Source organism: Paramisgurnus dabryanus, chromosome 2 (genome assembly GCF_030506205.2).
Source record: "Paramisgurnus dabryanus chromosome 2, PD_genome_1.1, whole genome shotgun sequence".
In the NCBI taxonomy this organism is placed as follows: Eukaryota; Metazoa; Chordata; class Actinopteri; order Cypriniformes; family Cobitidae; genus Paramisgurnus; species Paramisgurnus dabryanus.
Genome location: NC_133338.1, coordinates 19,626,381 through 19,642,559, shown reverse-complemented (window position 1 = coordinate 19,642,559; position 16,179 = coordinate 19,626,381). Strand labels below are relative to the sequence as shown.

At 36.7% G+C, this 16,179-nt stretch overlaps 1 protein-coding gene across 2 annotated transcripts in view; it reads left to right on the top strand.

Moving 5' to 3' along the window:
• The window catches only part of dock11 (dedicator of cytokinesis 11), a 107,824-nt gene that overhangs the window by 64,123 nt on the left and 27,522 nt on the right, over positions 1–16,179 (top strand). For both annotated transcript variants that reach the window (XM_065275518.2, XM_065275515.2), the window contains 8 exons: positions 1,221–1,402; positions 7,167–7,280; positions 7,780–7,849; positions 7,938–8,011; positions 8,096–8,210; positions 12,468–12,534; positions 13,404–13,451; positions 13,669–13,811. In XM_065275518.2, the coding sequence (XP_065131590.1) occupies positions 1,221–1,402; positions 7,167–7,280; positions 7,780–7,849; positions 7,938–8,011; positions 8,096–8,210; positions 12,468–12,534; positions 13,404–13,451; positions 13,669–13,811 (813 nt within the window). The remainder of the gene's footprint in view (positions 1–1,220; positions 1,403–7,166; positions 7,281–7,779; positions 7,850–7,937; positions 8,012–8,095; positions 8,211–12,467; positions 12,535–13,403; positions 13,452–13,668; positions 13,812–16,179) is intronic.

The window sequence follows — 16,179 nt, the reverse complement described above, 5'->3', positions numbered from 1 at the left end:
GCCGCTAACAACACGTAAGGGTAGTAAATTTGCCCACAGTATATTGTTAAGTTTTTGAAAAATTTCAAAGCATTTTCTTAAAATATGTGTAAATATAAGATTTGTCACCAAAAATCATTCCATTTGCTGAAACACAGAGAAAGTTGTGGCCAAATTAAGACAAAAAAATTGCAAAAATGGCCAAAAATGGCCCCAACAACACATAAGGGTTAAGCAAACTTTAAGTGTTCATTTGTAGCATAAAAATGATTAATCTAACGTAAATATTTTTTGGTTGTGCCCCGCTCTCCCCTACCGTGTAATATTACACAAAACTAAATATAAATATGTTTTTTTTAAAACATATATGACATTATATTTACAAATGTAAATTATTATGTACATAATAAAACCAAATAGTGTGTTCGTGACATTTGAATGTCTTATTTTAAAACAGGTTTTCCTCATGGAAGGTCTGCATTCGTTAAAAATTAGCAAATAAAACATTCATGCAAATATAACATTCAAATCAATATTTAATGTTCCTTACCTTACTTGTGAGGTAAATTGCCGTGTAATAAATGGGATAATGTACACACAGCTGGTTGATATGACTTCAGTGTGATACAAGACCCTCCGCTTCGGATCCTGATCACACTGTCTGGGCTTATTTCTGCAATGGCAACCGGCTGCCTATACATTATCCCTTACTTATAGTAGATACACTGGTTTCATGGTCTTAGGTGGTCTGAGCTGGTCTAGCAAGTGTTAAACTTGTTAAACAGTCCTGACCAAGCTGGGTGACCAGAAAAGACCATCTCAGGCTGGATTAATCTTTTAGTATAGCATGGGCTAATTTTCTGACGTACAGTTCATATCCTATTTCACGAAACACAAGCTTTTTCTGTCACTCTTTGGTTCCTGTTTCTGTTGTCTGGAATGCAGTAAAGTCGGCTTTTAGACAGCATCTGAAAGCTGAAGTAGGCAGCCGTCAAACTTCAGATACAGTCCTTGCATTTGGTACTCACTATCACAAATGTCAAAAGTGGCCCACTTTTTCAAGTTAAACTCCATTTGCATCAACGCATCTATTCAGTAGGATTGCGGTGTTAAGATGCATGAAATAGCGCGTTGCCTGTTGAGCTCTTTTAAAGGCCACAGAGACCCCAGGACCTCTCTCCTAATAAGGGGATATAAAACATTAGGTACGACTTTGACTGTAAACTAATTTAATGTTTCAGACCAGAGTTTGGAGTACAGCCTGACTGAGGAATACTGTAAGAACCATTTCCTGGTGGGTCTGCTTCTACGAGAGGTGGCTGATGGACTTCACGGTTGCCCAGAGATCAGGCAGTTGGCCGTGACCACGCTCAAGAATCTAATGATCAAACACGCCATGGACGACAGGTACAACGCTTTTAAGGTGAGTTAAGAAATTGTACATATACGCTTATCGTTTCTGAAAGGGTAATTGTAATGTTTGCACAGGTGTATTGTTGACCTTTGTTCCCAGACAACTGCAGATTGGTGCTTTGCATGTTTACGTACTGTAAATACATCCTACCGTTGACTACAGTAATGAGATTAATTTTCAAGGATGGTCTGTGTACCAGCGGTCTGTATATGAATCACTAGCTGTTTGGCTTTCAATGGATTAGTTAATGACTCTATTCCTATTGTTCATTATTAAGGGATATGAACTCAACTATACTACAGCCAGCTGTATTGTTGTTTTTATACGATTTAAAACGGCTTATTATTTTAAAAGATTATTATGTTTGATTGTGAAAGCTGAACTTAAGCTGTATGTACACACCAAAATAAAACAAACACTATCAAGATTTCTTCGACTGAAGCAACGACATGCCGTGACAGCAGGTTAACAACACCCTGGCAAGCATCCACAATACTTGAGATAAGGGCACGCACTTACAACAAACATCTTATCCTTCTTCTCAGAACATTTTCGTATTCAAAATTAAACAATTTGGTCATTAAAAGCCAGTTCATCTATTTCTGACCCAAATGCATAAGCAGGCTGACATTATACTTGTGTACATTTGCATTGTATGCATTTGCATTTGTTTTCTCATGCAAGGTGACAAACAACAAAACAAGGAAATCTCCAAGTTATGTCTGCGCTACTGCCACCGCTGTGAATAACTGCTGAATCCTGTGTTTGCATTCACCTCAGACAGGCCATCTGTTATGCAAATGCTTTATTCAATGTGTCCAGATAAAGTTTGAGATCGTTGTCACAGGTCACACTTCTTAAGCTCCCGATGTGATCTGGCTTCTTGAGAAGCCCCCGTCATCTGTGTTTGCTCTGAGCCATATCGGCACGTAACCCAGCCAATGATGTTTTTTGCAGTGAACATTAAAGTGCACCTATTTCATTGCTAAAAAATTATTTTGTGTATTTGGTATAATACAATGTGTTTGCGTAGTTTTATGGTTAAAAAAAACATTTTTTTCCACTTCCTGTACATTTTAGTAGCTCCAGTTATCCCTGCCTTCCTCAAACACATTGATTTTGTACAAAACCCATCGATTTGAAAAGCGCTGTGTCCCTTATTGGCCAGCTAATCTGTACATTGGGATTGGCCTGAATACCTCTGACGTCAGCCGGAAATTTGACGTTCCCTACCATGTTTGAAAGATTCGGTCACAATGCAATGCAATCCTGTTAATTTACAGGCTGGAGGAATTATGATAATGTCAGACTTTTGTCCACATCAACAGGCCCAGGAAGTAAACTGTTGCCTACAATCCCTATGTTTGTTGTAGTCCAAAAAAACTTTTGCATATCGTTAACATGTACTAATACACACTTACACACCAAAAGAAATGTAAAATCGTGAATCGGACAATAGGTGCTCTTTAACCATACCTCAAATGGTCCCTCAACATTTCTAAGCAAGCAGACGTGTTAGGATTTTTACATTGCGAATAATAAAATGTGTAATAATAAAAAATTCTCATATCCACACCGAAGGATGAACACGGTGTCATGATTCTGCCCTCTTATCCTTTTTTATTATTAGTCTTGAGGCAGGATCATGACAGGCCCATGTTTTGTGTGAAAGCACTGGCTTTGTTTATTCAAGCCATGTGCTTTCTGTCTCGTCTCCTGACCCCGCCCCCTCGTTTCCTAGTTAATCATCCCATTATTGTTTGATGCATGTCACCTGTTCACCTCTTGATTGGGTATGCATTGACGCAGGGTGCGATTTGTGAAAAAAACAGAGGGGGGGATGTTTTCATAGGCGTCGATTTCGGCGACCATACCCACCATATTTCGTCATGAGTCATTTTGTACCCACCACTAGTTTTAACTTTTTTGACTGTTTTCAGTGGTTATGAAGAGCAATATGAGAGAGAAATTTGGTAATCGTTGTGTGACCTAACAAAAATCCATTATAATATTATTATTATTTTTTTATATATTTCTAATTAAAATATTTCTAATATTCAGAAATGCGCTCACCGCTCACGAGCTCTGATCGGAACAAACCCGAACCTCACTGTCTGCAAATTATGAGCTTATTGACGATTTTTTTAAATTCTTGACATAATGCGTCTCTGTCCACAGCACATTTCAAAACATTTTAATTCATAAAAATAAATCATGAGAACATGAACTCATCACTGCATTTGCAGGAATTGTAAAATCTTTTTTCTTATTAACTCATGAAGCAGCCTAACGCAATAAAAACTAACGAAAAAACACGCAATAATTAAATCTTAAATGGCAAAACTATGGCACAACGTAGTGTCAACCTAAACATAAATATGAACAATGTAGTGATTGCAAAGTTAAACCATTACAGTTTTACTGCTGCTTTTAAAGTAATAACATAAACTTTACACCGCGATGCTGAGCTACAGTGAAATGATAGAAAAGACAGATGCATTATGTGTTGGTCAATTAGCCTCATTTGCGCAAACTGGACGCGCCCGCTCCTCGCTAAACGCTTCATCTGCATTTATCATGTGAAACTTCGGCCATTCTCAGTGGTGTGACTGGGACACTAACTCTGCTTGTCATCATAAACAGATAATCAGATTGTGATGTTTATTCCCGCTTTATTAATACGCGGCTGAATATGCTGCCTTCCATCGTTTCGACACACAGCTCCATAACCATCTCGCAAGTGTTGATAGGCTATTACTCGTGAGGTGTAACCGGATGTGTAACCAATCAGATAGCACCGTGGGCAAGACATTGAGCAAGTCTTCAGAGTGGTGAATACAGAGAGGCTGCACGGCAGCTGTATCCGAGCCAGCCAAAGTAGCGCATTTTAAAACAAAATTGACTTTAATCAAACCACGGATCCGTGATAAGTTTTGTGATCCGTCTTGCCACTAGTGTAGTAGCACTGATCACTTTGAGGGGGGGATAAATTTATCCCCACCGGGGATAAAAATAATTAAGCAGAGGCAGGGATACATTGACCAGAAAGGGGGAAATCCCACGCAAATCCCGCCCTGCATTGACGTCACTTTTCCATGTGACCTTGCCGTAGCCTGGCCTGTTGAGTGGCAAATGATTCAACAAAATGGCTGGTTTTCATAGCGACTGCTGCCAAAAACGCCAGTAAACTGACTATTATCAGCTTAAACTGAATTTATTTGGACTTGATAGCAGAGGTGGAAAATACTTAGTTACATTAGTTACATTTTCCAACCATCTGTTAGTGATGCAAAGTCCGATTCATTTCCGCGAACCGGCTTTTTTCGAACAGTTCGGCTCATTGAACCGGTTCAAAAAGCCGATTCAACAGTTCCTGACGTCATGAAGAAATGACATTGCTACGCATTTATTTTCTAATAACTTGTATCAATGAAACATTCAAATAAAGTCGTTTGTGTCAACACATTAAAACATTCAAATAAAACGTTAATTTTGTGAAGGCATAGCTGATTTATTGCCTTTCATTCACAGGTTAGTAATGTTTGTGGTCACAGGTTCGCGGATTGTAAATGCCAGATACCAGTTTTGACTAGCCTACAACTTGAATAAGATTCCTAAAAGACACTGGTGCACAATTGAGGATGTGTAAGTTTAAAGAATAAATAAACTTGTCTTTTAAACTCATTGGTCTTCCTTAAGACAACAATATGATTTGCATGCACAATAAATTGTACTAAAACTAAAGCTTTTTAATAAAACAAGCATATTAAGAAACTAATAAAACAAGAAACTTTGCATATCAGGCTCGTTCAAATCCTCTGTGATTCACACGCAGTGTCAGCAACTCATCCGTCAGAATCATTGGCAATCTTCGCCTCGGCAATCATCGAAAACTTTGTTCGGTTCTTTTTTAGTTCGACATGCTATTTGGGCTGTGCGCCCTGCGTCATCAACCCAGAACTTATGCCCAAAACTAAAGTTCGATTCAGTTCGATTTGTTAACCGGCTCGACCGGTTACTTCCTGAGAACCGGCTCAAAAGAACGATTCAGATTTTTGCTCCTGAATGAAAATTCTAAAAACCAGACAGTTAATAATGGTTTTAAACTACTTTTTATTCAGAACATGACAAATACAAATACTAAAATCTTGTTTTAATGCATCTGTATTAAATGTAAATCTATTTGTTATGAATTCAACACATTTCTGACACAAAAGCAGCAGACTACTGTCACTTTAAGACCCAAGACATACTGCTTTACGTTTCAATATACTGAATAACAGCTGTTTATGTTCAAGATAGAAAACTTAGTTCAGTGATCACGCGTGTGTCTGCTGTGTTTGACGAACCCTGTTTGCGCGTCCAACATTACACACAAGAAAATGTTTCCGCGCATTTGGATTCCGTGATTCCGTCCGCGTTATTCGCATCGCGAAAATCATAGGTCTCTACTAATAAATGAATAACTTGCCTCATCTTCCACTCCTTCAAGTCACTGTGATGGTAAACCAAGAGCGCGTGCCGCATCCGGAAGTGCTCGGGCAACATTACGCACAGTGCGTAAACATTATCGATCACTTATCGAACTGTCCTTATCGTTTTATCAAAAAAGTTTACATCGGTAAAATTATCGTTATCGAATTATCGCTCAGCACTAATGGTTTTCCAAAGAAAAACACGGATAAAATACAAATACTTGAAAAAATACTTTAGGTAGAAAGTAAAACCTTTCATAGTGACCCTAGCAACTTGTCAACCCACCTGTGGTCTGTGGAAGTTGGAATGAATGATCAATTTACTTCTCCTTTCAGTGTTTTTTGGCAGTCTGTAAAATGATAGCTCTGAATTCTTGTTAATCTGTTAGTACAGTCTATCGCACAACAGCCTTTCCCATTTAGACACGTTTTCCCTGTGTTTTCGCTGATTTCGCACTGTACTCAAATCATGCCACTCTGTCTTTTGCCACTCAGTGGGCGTAACCACAGTCGTTTTCGCCGAAGGTGACGTCACGTGCATACCCTCTATACCCTTGTGTTTGCTGTCCTGTGCTCGTTCGTTTTGTACTTTCTATCTGAGAAGTTTACCCAATGTTGTCAAGTCTAAGTCAAGTGTAAATTATAGTCATGTTTATTGTCTAGTAGTTTATAGCAAGTTTAGTGTTTAGTCTGTCTTGTGTTAAGGTATCTTGTTTATGTTGTTTGCCCCCTCGTGGGCTTTTGTTTCCTGTTTTTGTTCATTAATTAAAGTCTTTTTGCGAAACTGCTGTCTGCACTTGGGTTCTGTCCTCCCTTTACCTGACACACGGGCCATATACTGTATAGGGACCAGGATGTCATAGAAACTTAGGGCTGGGCTTTTGAGATTTTGACTAGTTAACGCTAAAGTTCTTAACAATTAATCCACAGTTTTATCAATTATTGATCAGTTAATGCATTCAGTTAAACGCAACAGATGCTCTATACTGAAGCCCTATATCTGTTTATGAATACTTTATGTATCATTGCATTTATCATTTATGTATCTATATGCATGTTATGCTTAAATCAATGATTTGATTCGAAATTAATTACAAATGTTCCTTTAAATGTACAGCCCTAGCAAGCATCAATTTGCAATATGCAAAGAAAATATGCAAGAAAACACATCGAAACAGCACGCAATATACTTAAGCTCTGCTTATTCAAATTGAACCTACAGTGCAGTGTATTGTGTTCCATTCATGACCTGACAAAATAACTCATTAATCTTTCATTATCTCGTGACTTTATTAAAGAACCAACAAGCTCGTATCTGTCTGCTGTACCTACCACTGTTTGAGCTGCTGTACCAGAACCTCAGTCAGATGAACAGCCCCAAGCAACTCTATAGAAATGGCATTGGCCTTATGGTAAACACCTATTTTTCACTCATACTGGATCTACAATCACTTAAAATCTATATTTTATGTAATGCGTATTGCTGAGTGCATTGAAATGTTTGTTAGATGTCAATCCAAACAGAAGGATAAGTCAAAGATGTTGCATTGTAGTCTTTACAGAAATAAAAGAATGAAATGTTAACAATGGCGTCTGTCTACCCTTCAACTAGATGTCTAATATCGGTCTTGGAAATGGCATAATGGCATAATGGTATTTAGCACAATGATATTTTTAAGCTGCACAGAAGTAGAGGTATAACCACAACAGTATATACTGTATGCTTAAGCATTGCCATAGTCATGAAAAATTATTGTGATTTCTTTATTATTATATAACTATATTATGCCTGTGCACTGTTTAATAACTTAAAATAGACATACAAGTTAAACAAAATCGAAGTGTAAACTTTAACCTTCCACATTCTTGAAAGAGCCAGATAACCGCTTCCTGTTTTTCATGATCCTCTAGTACCGGGATGACTTATCTGTGGCAGGTTCAACGGACAGCCGCAGGAGCAGCATCCTTGATAAGGAGCCAAGTGAGTATAAAAGGTTTTAACAACATATACCACAGGTAACAGTCACACATAAATTATAGATGGTTGTGTGCATGTGTGTGTTTCACAGGCAGTGTAACCACCCAGAATGGACACGTGAGGAGATCAATGTATGGGGATCCTGGTACACCAGACATTAATGAGGTAAAACAGTTGTTGCACATGTCCACAGATAACATCATCGCTAACAACACTTATCATTTTGTCATCTTTTTCACATCTGCTCAGTTAAACAGGCGCAGTTCTACAAAGAGCGCTGTGCCTGCCGTTGGCCATCTGGGCCAGTATGAGATCAGAGGGCTGCTTTTGTGTTACCTGCACATCATAAGAACTTTGTCAGATGGTAAACACGCTATACATGACCCGCAACGTTTTATTTGCATCATGTTTACCGGTCTACTTCTGTTGGTTGTGGTTGTTAAAGCCAAGCATTCATTTTGACTTAAGGTTGGGGTTTTTCACCCTCTGAACTCCATAGCAAAATAGCAACACGCTAAAAACAATTCAGAAAATTTCAACACAGCATTGTAGTGGCAAGTTTTGGATTTAAATTACATTTACATTTAATGTAAATGACATTTACATAACTGGTAATGGTAAATACTGATAAAATGAATGAACTGAATGCACTGTAGTCTGCCGAATGCATACATGTAAAATGTCAAAATCTAGCTTATAATGTATTGTTACTTTTCTCTTATACCACATATTAAATCTAGGTTTTAAAAAATGAAAAAAGCAATTATTATGAAGTTTGTGAAGTCCTAAGTAAAGTTATCCTTTTTACCAGCTCTCTTTGGATGAGGTTTTACCTTTTTGTACACCACGTTCCAAATTATTATGCACATGCCATTTTTTTTCCAGTACAGTCAGTAAGTTTACACATTTTATTTTACCGTCAACACTTATATGATGGTATGGATGTTGTCAGGGGCACTGCTAAGAATTTTGGGCCCCATGAAAAGAATCTTGACAGGGCCCCAACACAGCTGAGACTTTTTTCATATTAATTTACCTAAAATCATGCGCTTCGTATTTTGACTACCAATGGGGTGAGAAAATTTTACTTGAATTAAGTGTTTAAGAAAAAAAGAAACCTTATTTCACAATTTTTTTGTTTGAGATTGGCAGATCAGTTTGCTTGTTTTAAGGACAATTTCACTTAAATTGTATATTAATTTGTCTTAAAACTAGACTCATTTACTTAGGTGATTTTGCTCATCAAGAAAAAGCATCTTAATTTAAGAATTTTTAGATATTTCTACTGAAAACAAGACAAAAATACTGAATAAGAAAGTCATTTTTTGCTGTGTTGAACATTTACTAAAACTGTGTATTGTTATTTTTCCAGCGTTTTCATGACCTAACATGGGGAGAAAATTGAGTTCCCTTATCATGCACTTTTAACACTAGAACGGCCACCAGCACTCATTTTAACCGCAACATTTAAACTTATGCATTGCAAAAAATTATTTTCAAGAAAAAAAAAATTTGTATTTTTGTCTCGTTTTTTTAGAAAAAAATTCAAAAAATTCTTAAATTAAGATGCTTTTTCTTGATGAGCGAAACGACCCAAGAAAATAAATCTAGTTTTTAGACCAAAAATATTACATTTAAGGGATTTTGTGCATAAAACAAGCAAAAAAATCTGCCATTGGGGTAAGCAAATTTTTCTTGAATTTTTCTTGAATTTGGTGTTTAAGCAAAATGTTTAAGATTTTTTTGCTTACCCCATTGGCAGATTTTTTTTTTTCATTGGCAGAAGTTCACTTAAATGTAATATTTTTGGTCTAAAAACTAGATAAATTTTCTTGGGTCGTTTTGCTCATCATGAAAAAGCATCTTTATTTAAGAAATTTTAGATATTTTTACTGAAAACAAGACAAAAATACTTTTTTTTTCTTGAAAATAATTCTTGAAAATAATTTTTTGCAGTGTGGTAATTATCTTTAAATAATTATCTTAGAACAAACAAAGCATAATTTTGACCGTTTTGAAATTTGCATAGTCAATAACTTTGTCTAAATAAATCGTACAAAGCTGCCGACAACGGCTGCCTGTGAGCCAAAGCCGTGCACCCGCTACACTCTGCTCTATTCAAACGTGCTTACTTGTCGAAAAATGCTACTGTAGAGACCTGGGGGCCTCATGTACAAAGCATGCGCGTAAGGACAGAAAATGCCGTACAGTAGGCTACAATCATTGTCACGGGCGGGCAGTCCACTTACACTTTAGGCCTACTTACAAACCCACCTTTTCTTGTGAAAAATTGGGTAACAATGTCGACCCTTTGCCTCTTTCAATTCTCTAATTTTTTTCTCTTTCCGTTTTTGACTTCCAGATTTTTGAGGCATTTTCACTTCCTTGTAAGTCAAGTTGATATTCAGCTGGCGCTATAAGTGAAGTCAAGCTGTGTTGCCTGGATTATACAATTTTATAATAATTGAGAGGGGGTAAAGGTGCCCACGTACGTTTGTGTTTCCTAAACAAACACATTTTTTTGATACCAGGAAACGGAATAATTTAAAGTTAATAATTTTTACTATTAAATATTTTTTAGCACCACAATTTTGGGGGCTTCTCTGGGCCCCCTCTTACTCGTGGGCCCCGAGAATCGTCATTGTTTACCCCCCCCCCCCCTTTACAGCGCCCCTGGATGTTATTCTTTTTAAATCAAATTAAAATGTCAAAACATACTTTAATACTTTGAAAAATATGCTGTTCCTGACGAGCTGGATGGCGCCTTGCATGGCTGACACCACCGTCGGTGTATGAATGTGTGAGTGAATGGGTGAATGTGAGGCAAATTGTAAAGCGCTTTGGATGGCCATTGGTCTATGAAGGCGCTATATAAATGCAGTCCATTTACCATTTGTTCCAAATTATTAAGCAAGTTGTAGTTCTCCTACAATATGGGTATGAAAAACGATCTTTCTAAAGATAAAAAAATGTGTACATTCTTTTAAAAAAGCAAATTACTTCCTACAACAATTTATATTTGGTGGATAGAAACAGAAATTATTGAACTATTATAAGATTCATGAGTGATTCACAGTACAGAAAGATGTGACTATATAAAGGCTTTTTAAAATATTTTTTAGGACAAGGCAGCAAAAAAGCCACAGTAAGAACCAAACATGTATTTAAACCTGCTGATGTCTCTGGAATCCCAAGAACCCCTTTAATACGGGATCCTTTAGTGCAGTGGTTCTCAACTCCAGTCCTCGGGCCCCCCCTCCTCCCTCCCAGAAAATTTTAGATGTCTCCAAATATAAAACACCTGATTCAGTTCATCAGCTTGTACTGTAAGTGTGTTTACTAAGAAAAAGTTTCAAACATTCTGGAAGGAGCCTAATTAGTTACATCAGGTGTTTCATATCAAGAGACCTCCAAAACATTATGGGGGGGGCGAGGACTGGAGTTGAGAACCACTGCTTTAGTGCATAAAGCTGTATTTCTACCCCTTCCTTAAACCAAAACTTGCAAAAAAATTTGTTGTGAGCTCAGAATACAAGAAGACAGTTTTATTCATTGACATGCCATAATACACTGAATAATGTAGATGAATGCCATTCTGTATTGTTGGTGAATAGCCACAATATTTAAACAAGACTGTAACATTAAAAAGAGGTGGCAGAGTAATAATTTGAGCTGGAAAATTGGGAAGTGAGATGGTAGGTCCCTTTAGGGTCCCTGAGGGTGTCAAACGGTTATCTAGAAGATATGCAGAGGTCCTAAATTATGTTCACAGTGGGATATAAAGGGAATCATGGAAGATAATACACCATCACATGCTGCCAAAAGCATCACTGACTATTTTAATTCATATGGGCATAAAATAAGAAATAAATCAAGGTGTGACCTCCATCATCTTCTAATCTTACTCCTATTTAAGAGCCTGTGAAGCATCCTTATATGAAAGATCTGTGAGGTGGACAGCACTATAATTCAAAACATCAACTTAGGGATGCAATACTAGTGTCTTCAAGTGAAATAAAGACACAACCTAGACTTGTATACTTACTTGTGTTTTTTGGACAATGTTGTTTTGTGTCCATGCAGCACATTTGACAGATATCTGTTTTTGGATCATTATAATCCATAATATCATTATAAAAGTGCATTCTGCATAATAATTTGGAAAAGCATATTTTGCATATTTTTCAGTATCTTTTGATGTATTTCTTTCATTAAAATAGAATAACATCCACACTTTCATATAAGTGTTGAGGGTATAAAAATTGTAAACTTACTGACTGTATTGGAAAAATAAACAAAATTGCATGTGCATAATAATTTGGAACGCGGTGTAAACTCATCTGAAAGCTACACACATTTTACTTATTCAAGAAAACAAATTTATACTGTATGAATTACAGAAATGTAAATACGGAAATATTTTGTTATTAATAAAAGTCAAAATGATGAGAATTCATTGAAATCAAAGATAAAGTAACTTTAAATTCATTGGTCAACAGTCTGAATGTCATCCAAGCTCAATTCATCCTGAGAAAGTATGAAAATGTCACTGTGAACAGGAAGAGCTGAGTGATGTTGCATTAATGATTTTATTTGTGTCTTATGCAATGTCTACCCACAGACACCCTGATGGCTTACTGGTCTAAAGTCAATCCTCAAGATATCATGAACTTCCTCAGTCTTCTAGAGTAAGTGACTTGCTACTTTCACATGTGGCCTTGTTTAACCTTTTTGATCTAGTTATAGTTATACAGCAGGCCAACCTACAAAGGCATAATGACTATTGCATGCACCAGTGCTCCTCAACATGTGATCATGCATCTTGTTTCATACTGAAAATTATTTTTGCTTTAATTCAAAGATTTAAAGCATTTATTGTCATATACCCAGTGAGGAAAGCAGGTTTCCCTTAGTGATAAAATTCTTACTTTGGTGTCCACAAGGGATGCCAAGACTATACACACATACTACACGTGTACATGCATACAATGTAAGAAACATAATAATAAAACCTATGCTGCCTAAATTTAAACTATAAAATGCAAATGTACAGTACTAACGTATGTACAGTATTAACATTAACAATAGTGCAATACTATGCAAATTGAGTGCAATACAATATAACAGGGGCAGCAATCACATTAACAGCTGTGCAAAATTGAGATGAGGCTACATGAGCCAATTTACAATGGTGGTAATAGCAGCAATTACATTAAAATATTCAAATGAGATGAACAATTGGACTGATTATTCTCTGAGATTGATGGATTATCATTACACATAATGTAGTGATAGTTACTTTTACACTGGAGGTTAACAGTTCACAAAATGTAACCAACTTTAAATCGTTGAAAAGAGAAACTGACAGTTGGCATTCCCTTTGTATTGTCCTTAGCAGCGGTAATAAAAACCCATTATGTACCTGCATTGCATGAGTTTTGACACATTTTGTGAAATCAAGTGTAAAGTATTTTAAGAGCAATGTGTTTGCAAACCTAAAACACTTTCTCTTTTGACTATATCAAATAATAGACACATTTTTGTCCTCTTTCCACAGGATCTGCATAATCCAGTTTCGCTACGTAGGAAAACGAAACATCAGCCGGTACGCCGTAGAGAGACTCAACAATGTCATGTTTCCCACGATAATGAACCATGATAAAATCCCCTACATTTACATTTACCGCAGCTTTGATACTGTTATCTAGTCATCAAACCCAGATATTTTAATACAATTGTTTGTAATCAAATTAGCAGCGGTATCAAGATTCGCACCATGTGAACACTGTGTCTTTGTTTCTGTATGTGTTGTTTTTGTTTAGAAACCTGGACCCATGGGTGTCCAAACTTTTTTATCCAGAGAGGAAATCTCAGACCATGCCAGTGATGCGAGCTCGAGCAAGCCTCATGCAAGCAAAACTGCAGCAATTTGGCACTATGGATACCTCACTTACTCTGAATATGGGTAACTTTTGTCATTAGTACTAATTATTCAATAATCCTACAGTGCAATACATTGGAATTATTCAGGAGTATGCAGTGAGAGTTAGAACATGCAATACATGAGGTTTTGATTAATATTTCAAAAGCAAGCTTATACGTTATAGATCTGCCCAACATGAAAAAATGGTCTAAACATGTCTTAATTCACTTTCATTATCTTATATCAGTGTTTCTAGTGTTCAACTCGTAGCATGATGCTTTCCAAAGTTGCATCCACCTCTGACATACTGATAAAATGTATACCTTAAATGCACCTTAAGGGCCCTATTTTAACAATCTAAGCGCATGGTCTAAAGCGTACGGCACACAGTCTAAAAGGGCGTGTCCGAATCCACTTTTGCTAATTTAACGACGGAAAAAATGGTTTGTGCGCCTACACTCTTAAAACGAATGTGTTAAATTAACACATCTTGTGTCTAGTTAAGGACAACACACCTAGTGTGTTGTCCTTAATTTAACACATCTCTGTGTTATTTTTAGAACAACACACTTTGTGTTGTTTTAACACAACTTGTGTTGTCCCTTTTATTTATATGAACTCTAAATCAGCACGAAATAACACATAATGTGTTAAAAACAACACATAATGTGTTAAATAGTTTAACACAAAGCAATGTGTTAAAATTAACACATCCATGGTGTGTTAATTTTAACACATTGCTTTGTGTTAAACTATTTAACACATTATGTGTTAATTTTAACACATTATGTGTCATTTCGTGCTGATTTAGAGTTCATATAAATAAAAGGGACAACACAAGATGTGTTAAAACAACACAAAGTGTGTTGTTCTAAAAATAACACAGAGATGTGTTAAATTAAGGACAACACACTAGGTGTGTTGTCCTTAACTAGACACAAGATGTGTTAATTTAACACATTCGTTTTAAGAGTGTAGCACACAGTCTAAAGGAGTTGTTTCTATTTTCGTAATGAGTAATGGGTGTGTTTTGGGCATAGTCTATTGGTTTTAGTTGGTCAATGGCATAGTCTATTTTATTTGCCTCAAAATAGCAACGCGTCAACAATGTGCCAGAACACACCTCGTTTTCAGACCAGGAAAATTGGGCGCAAATGCATTTGCAATTTAACTCTTTCACCGCCAGCGTTTTAAAAAAAAGTTGCCAGCCAGCGCCAGCGTTTTTCATGATTTTCACCAAAGTTTAATGCCTTCCAGAAAATGTTCTTCTTTAAATATATAAACATACAATATACCAAATGAAAGAACAGACCCTCTGCTTTCAAAAAAAAAAAAGTTTCATCCTACCTTCAGTGGTTCTTTTGTAATCAGGTTTTGAATATGGGTAGGTTTCTGCAAAAACACCACATTTTGAGCAAAAAGCAGAGATAATTCAATTTTTGTGACGGACTTTTCATAGAGATCCCATTCAGAGCGATCTTTAAAAAACAGACACGGACATGCAGCCGCTTGCCATAGGGCAATACTTCCGGGTTTAATAGCGGTATTGTTGAAAGACGGAAAATCTCGTCATTGGCAGGGAAGCATTTTCTCTTAATTGACAAGATATCTCGTCAGTGGCGGTGAAAGAGTTAAACAACGTGGTGCTGAACGTGAACATGATAACTGCGCTGGGCTGATACTAGCAAAAAACACTTGCGTCTCACATTGCACTGCATTGCGCCAGGTGTATGATAGGGCCCTAAATGTATAGCAGTTTTAGCAGTAACATCATAAAGCGGCTGTCGTGGTCCGCACGTAACTTCCGGTAAACTCCGCTAAGAATAAATAACAACAAAGTTCTTTAAACTTAGTTTATTTATATAACAAGCAAAAAAAAAGCAACACATAGATTACCTAGGAAACCAAAACATTTGTTATTTTCGACGAGGCATTTGTTCAATAGATCAGTTTAGCAACTAGTCAGACCATAAAAAAATGAAACTGGAAGTAAAGTTCGGATCCAGATGTGTATCCTGTCAAGTGTCCGATGAAACCGTTTATACCTTCTGTGGTGAGACAAACTGGGAATGTACGGAAACACATATTTAATTTTGCTTTACACAGACTTTTAATGCATGTGCATGTATTTCTGTCTTTTCTTAAGACTGTGAGATAAACAATAATTTAAATACTTCTTACAAACCATATGAGTGACTTTTGAGTGACTCGCATTTTCAGACCGTCTACCAGTGGCGGCTCATGACTGCTCATCCGAGGGGCGCAAATTCAAATGTTCGGAGTGTCATGTGTGTTGCTTGCGTTTTCAAAATATATGTTTGTTGCGTCATGTGAACCATGTGCATCACGTGTTTTGTTAAAATATGTGCCTGCTGCACACGCGTCAAAACTTTTTATGATAAAAGAGACG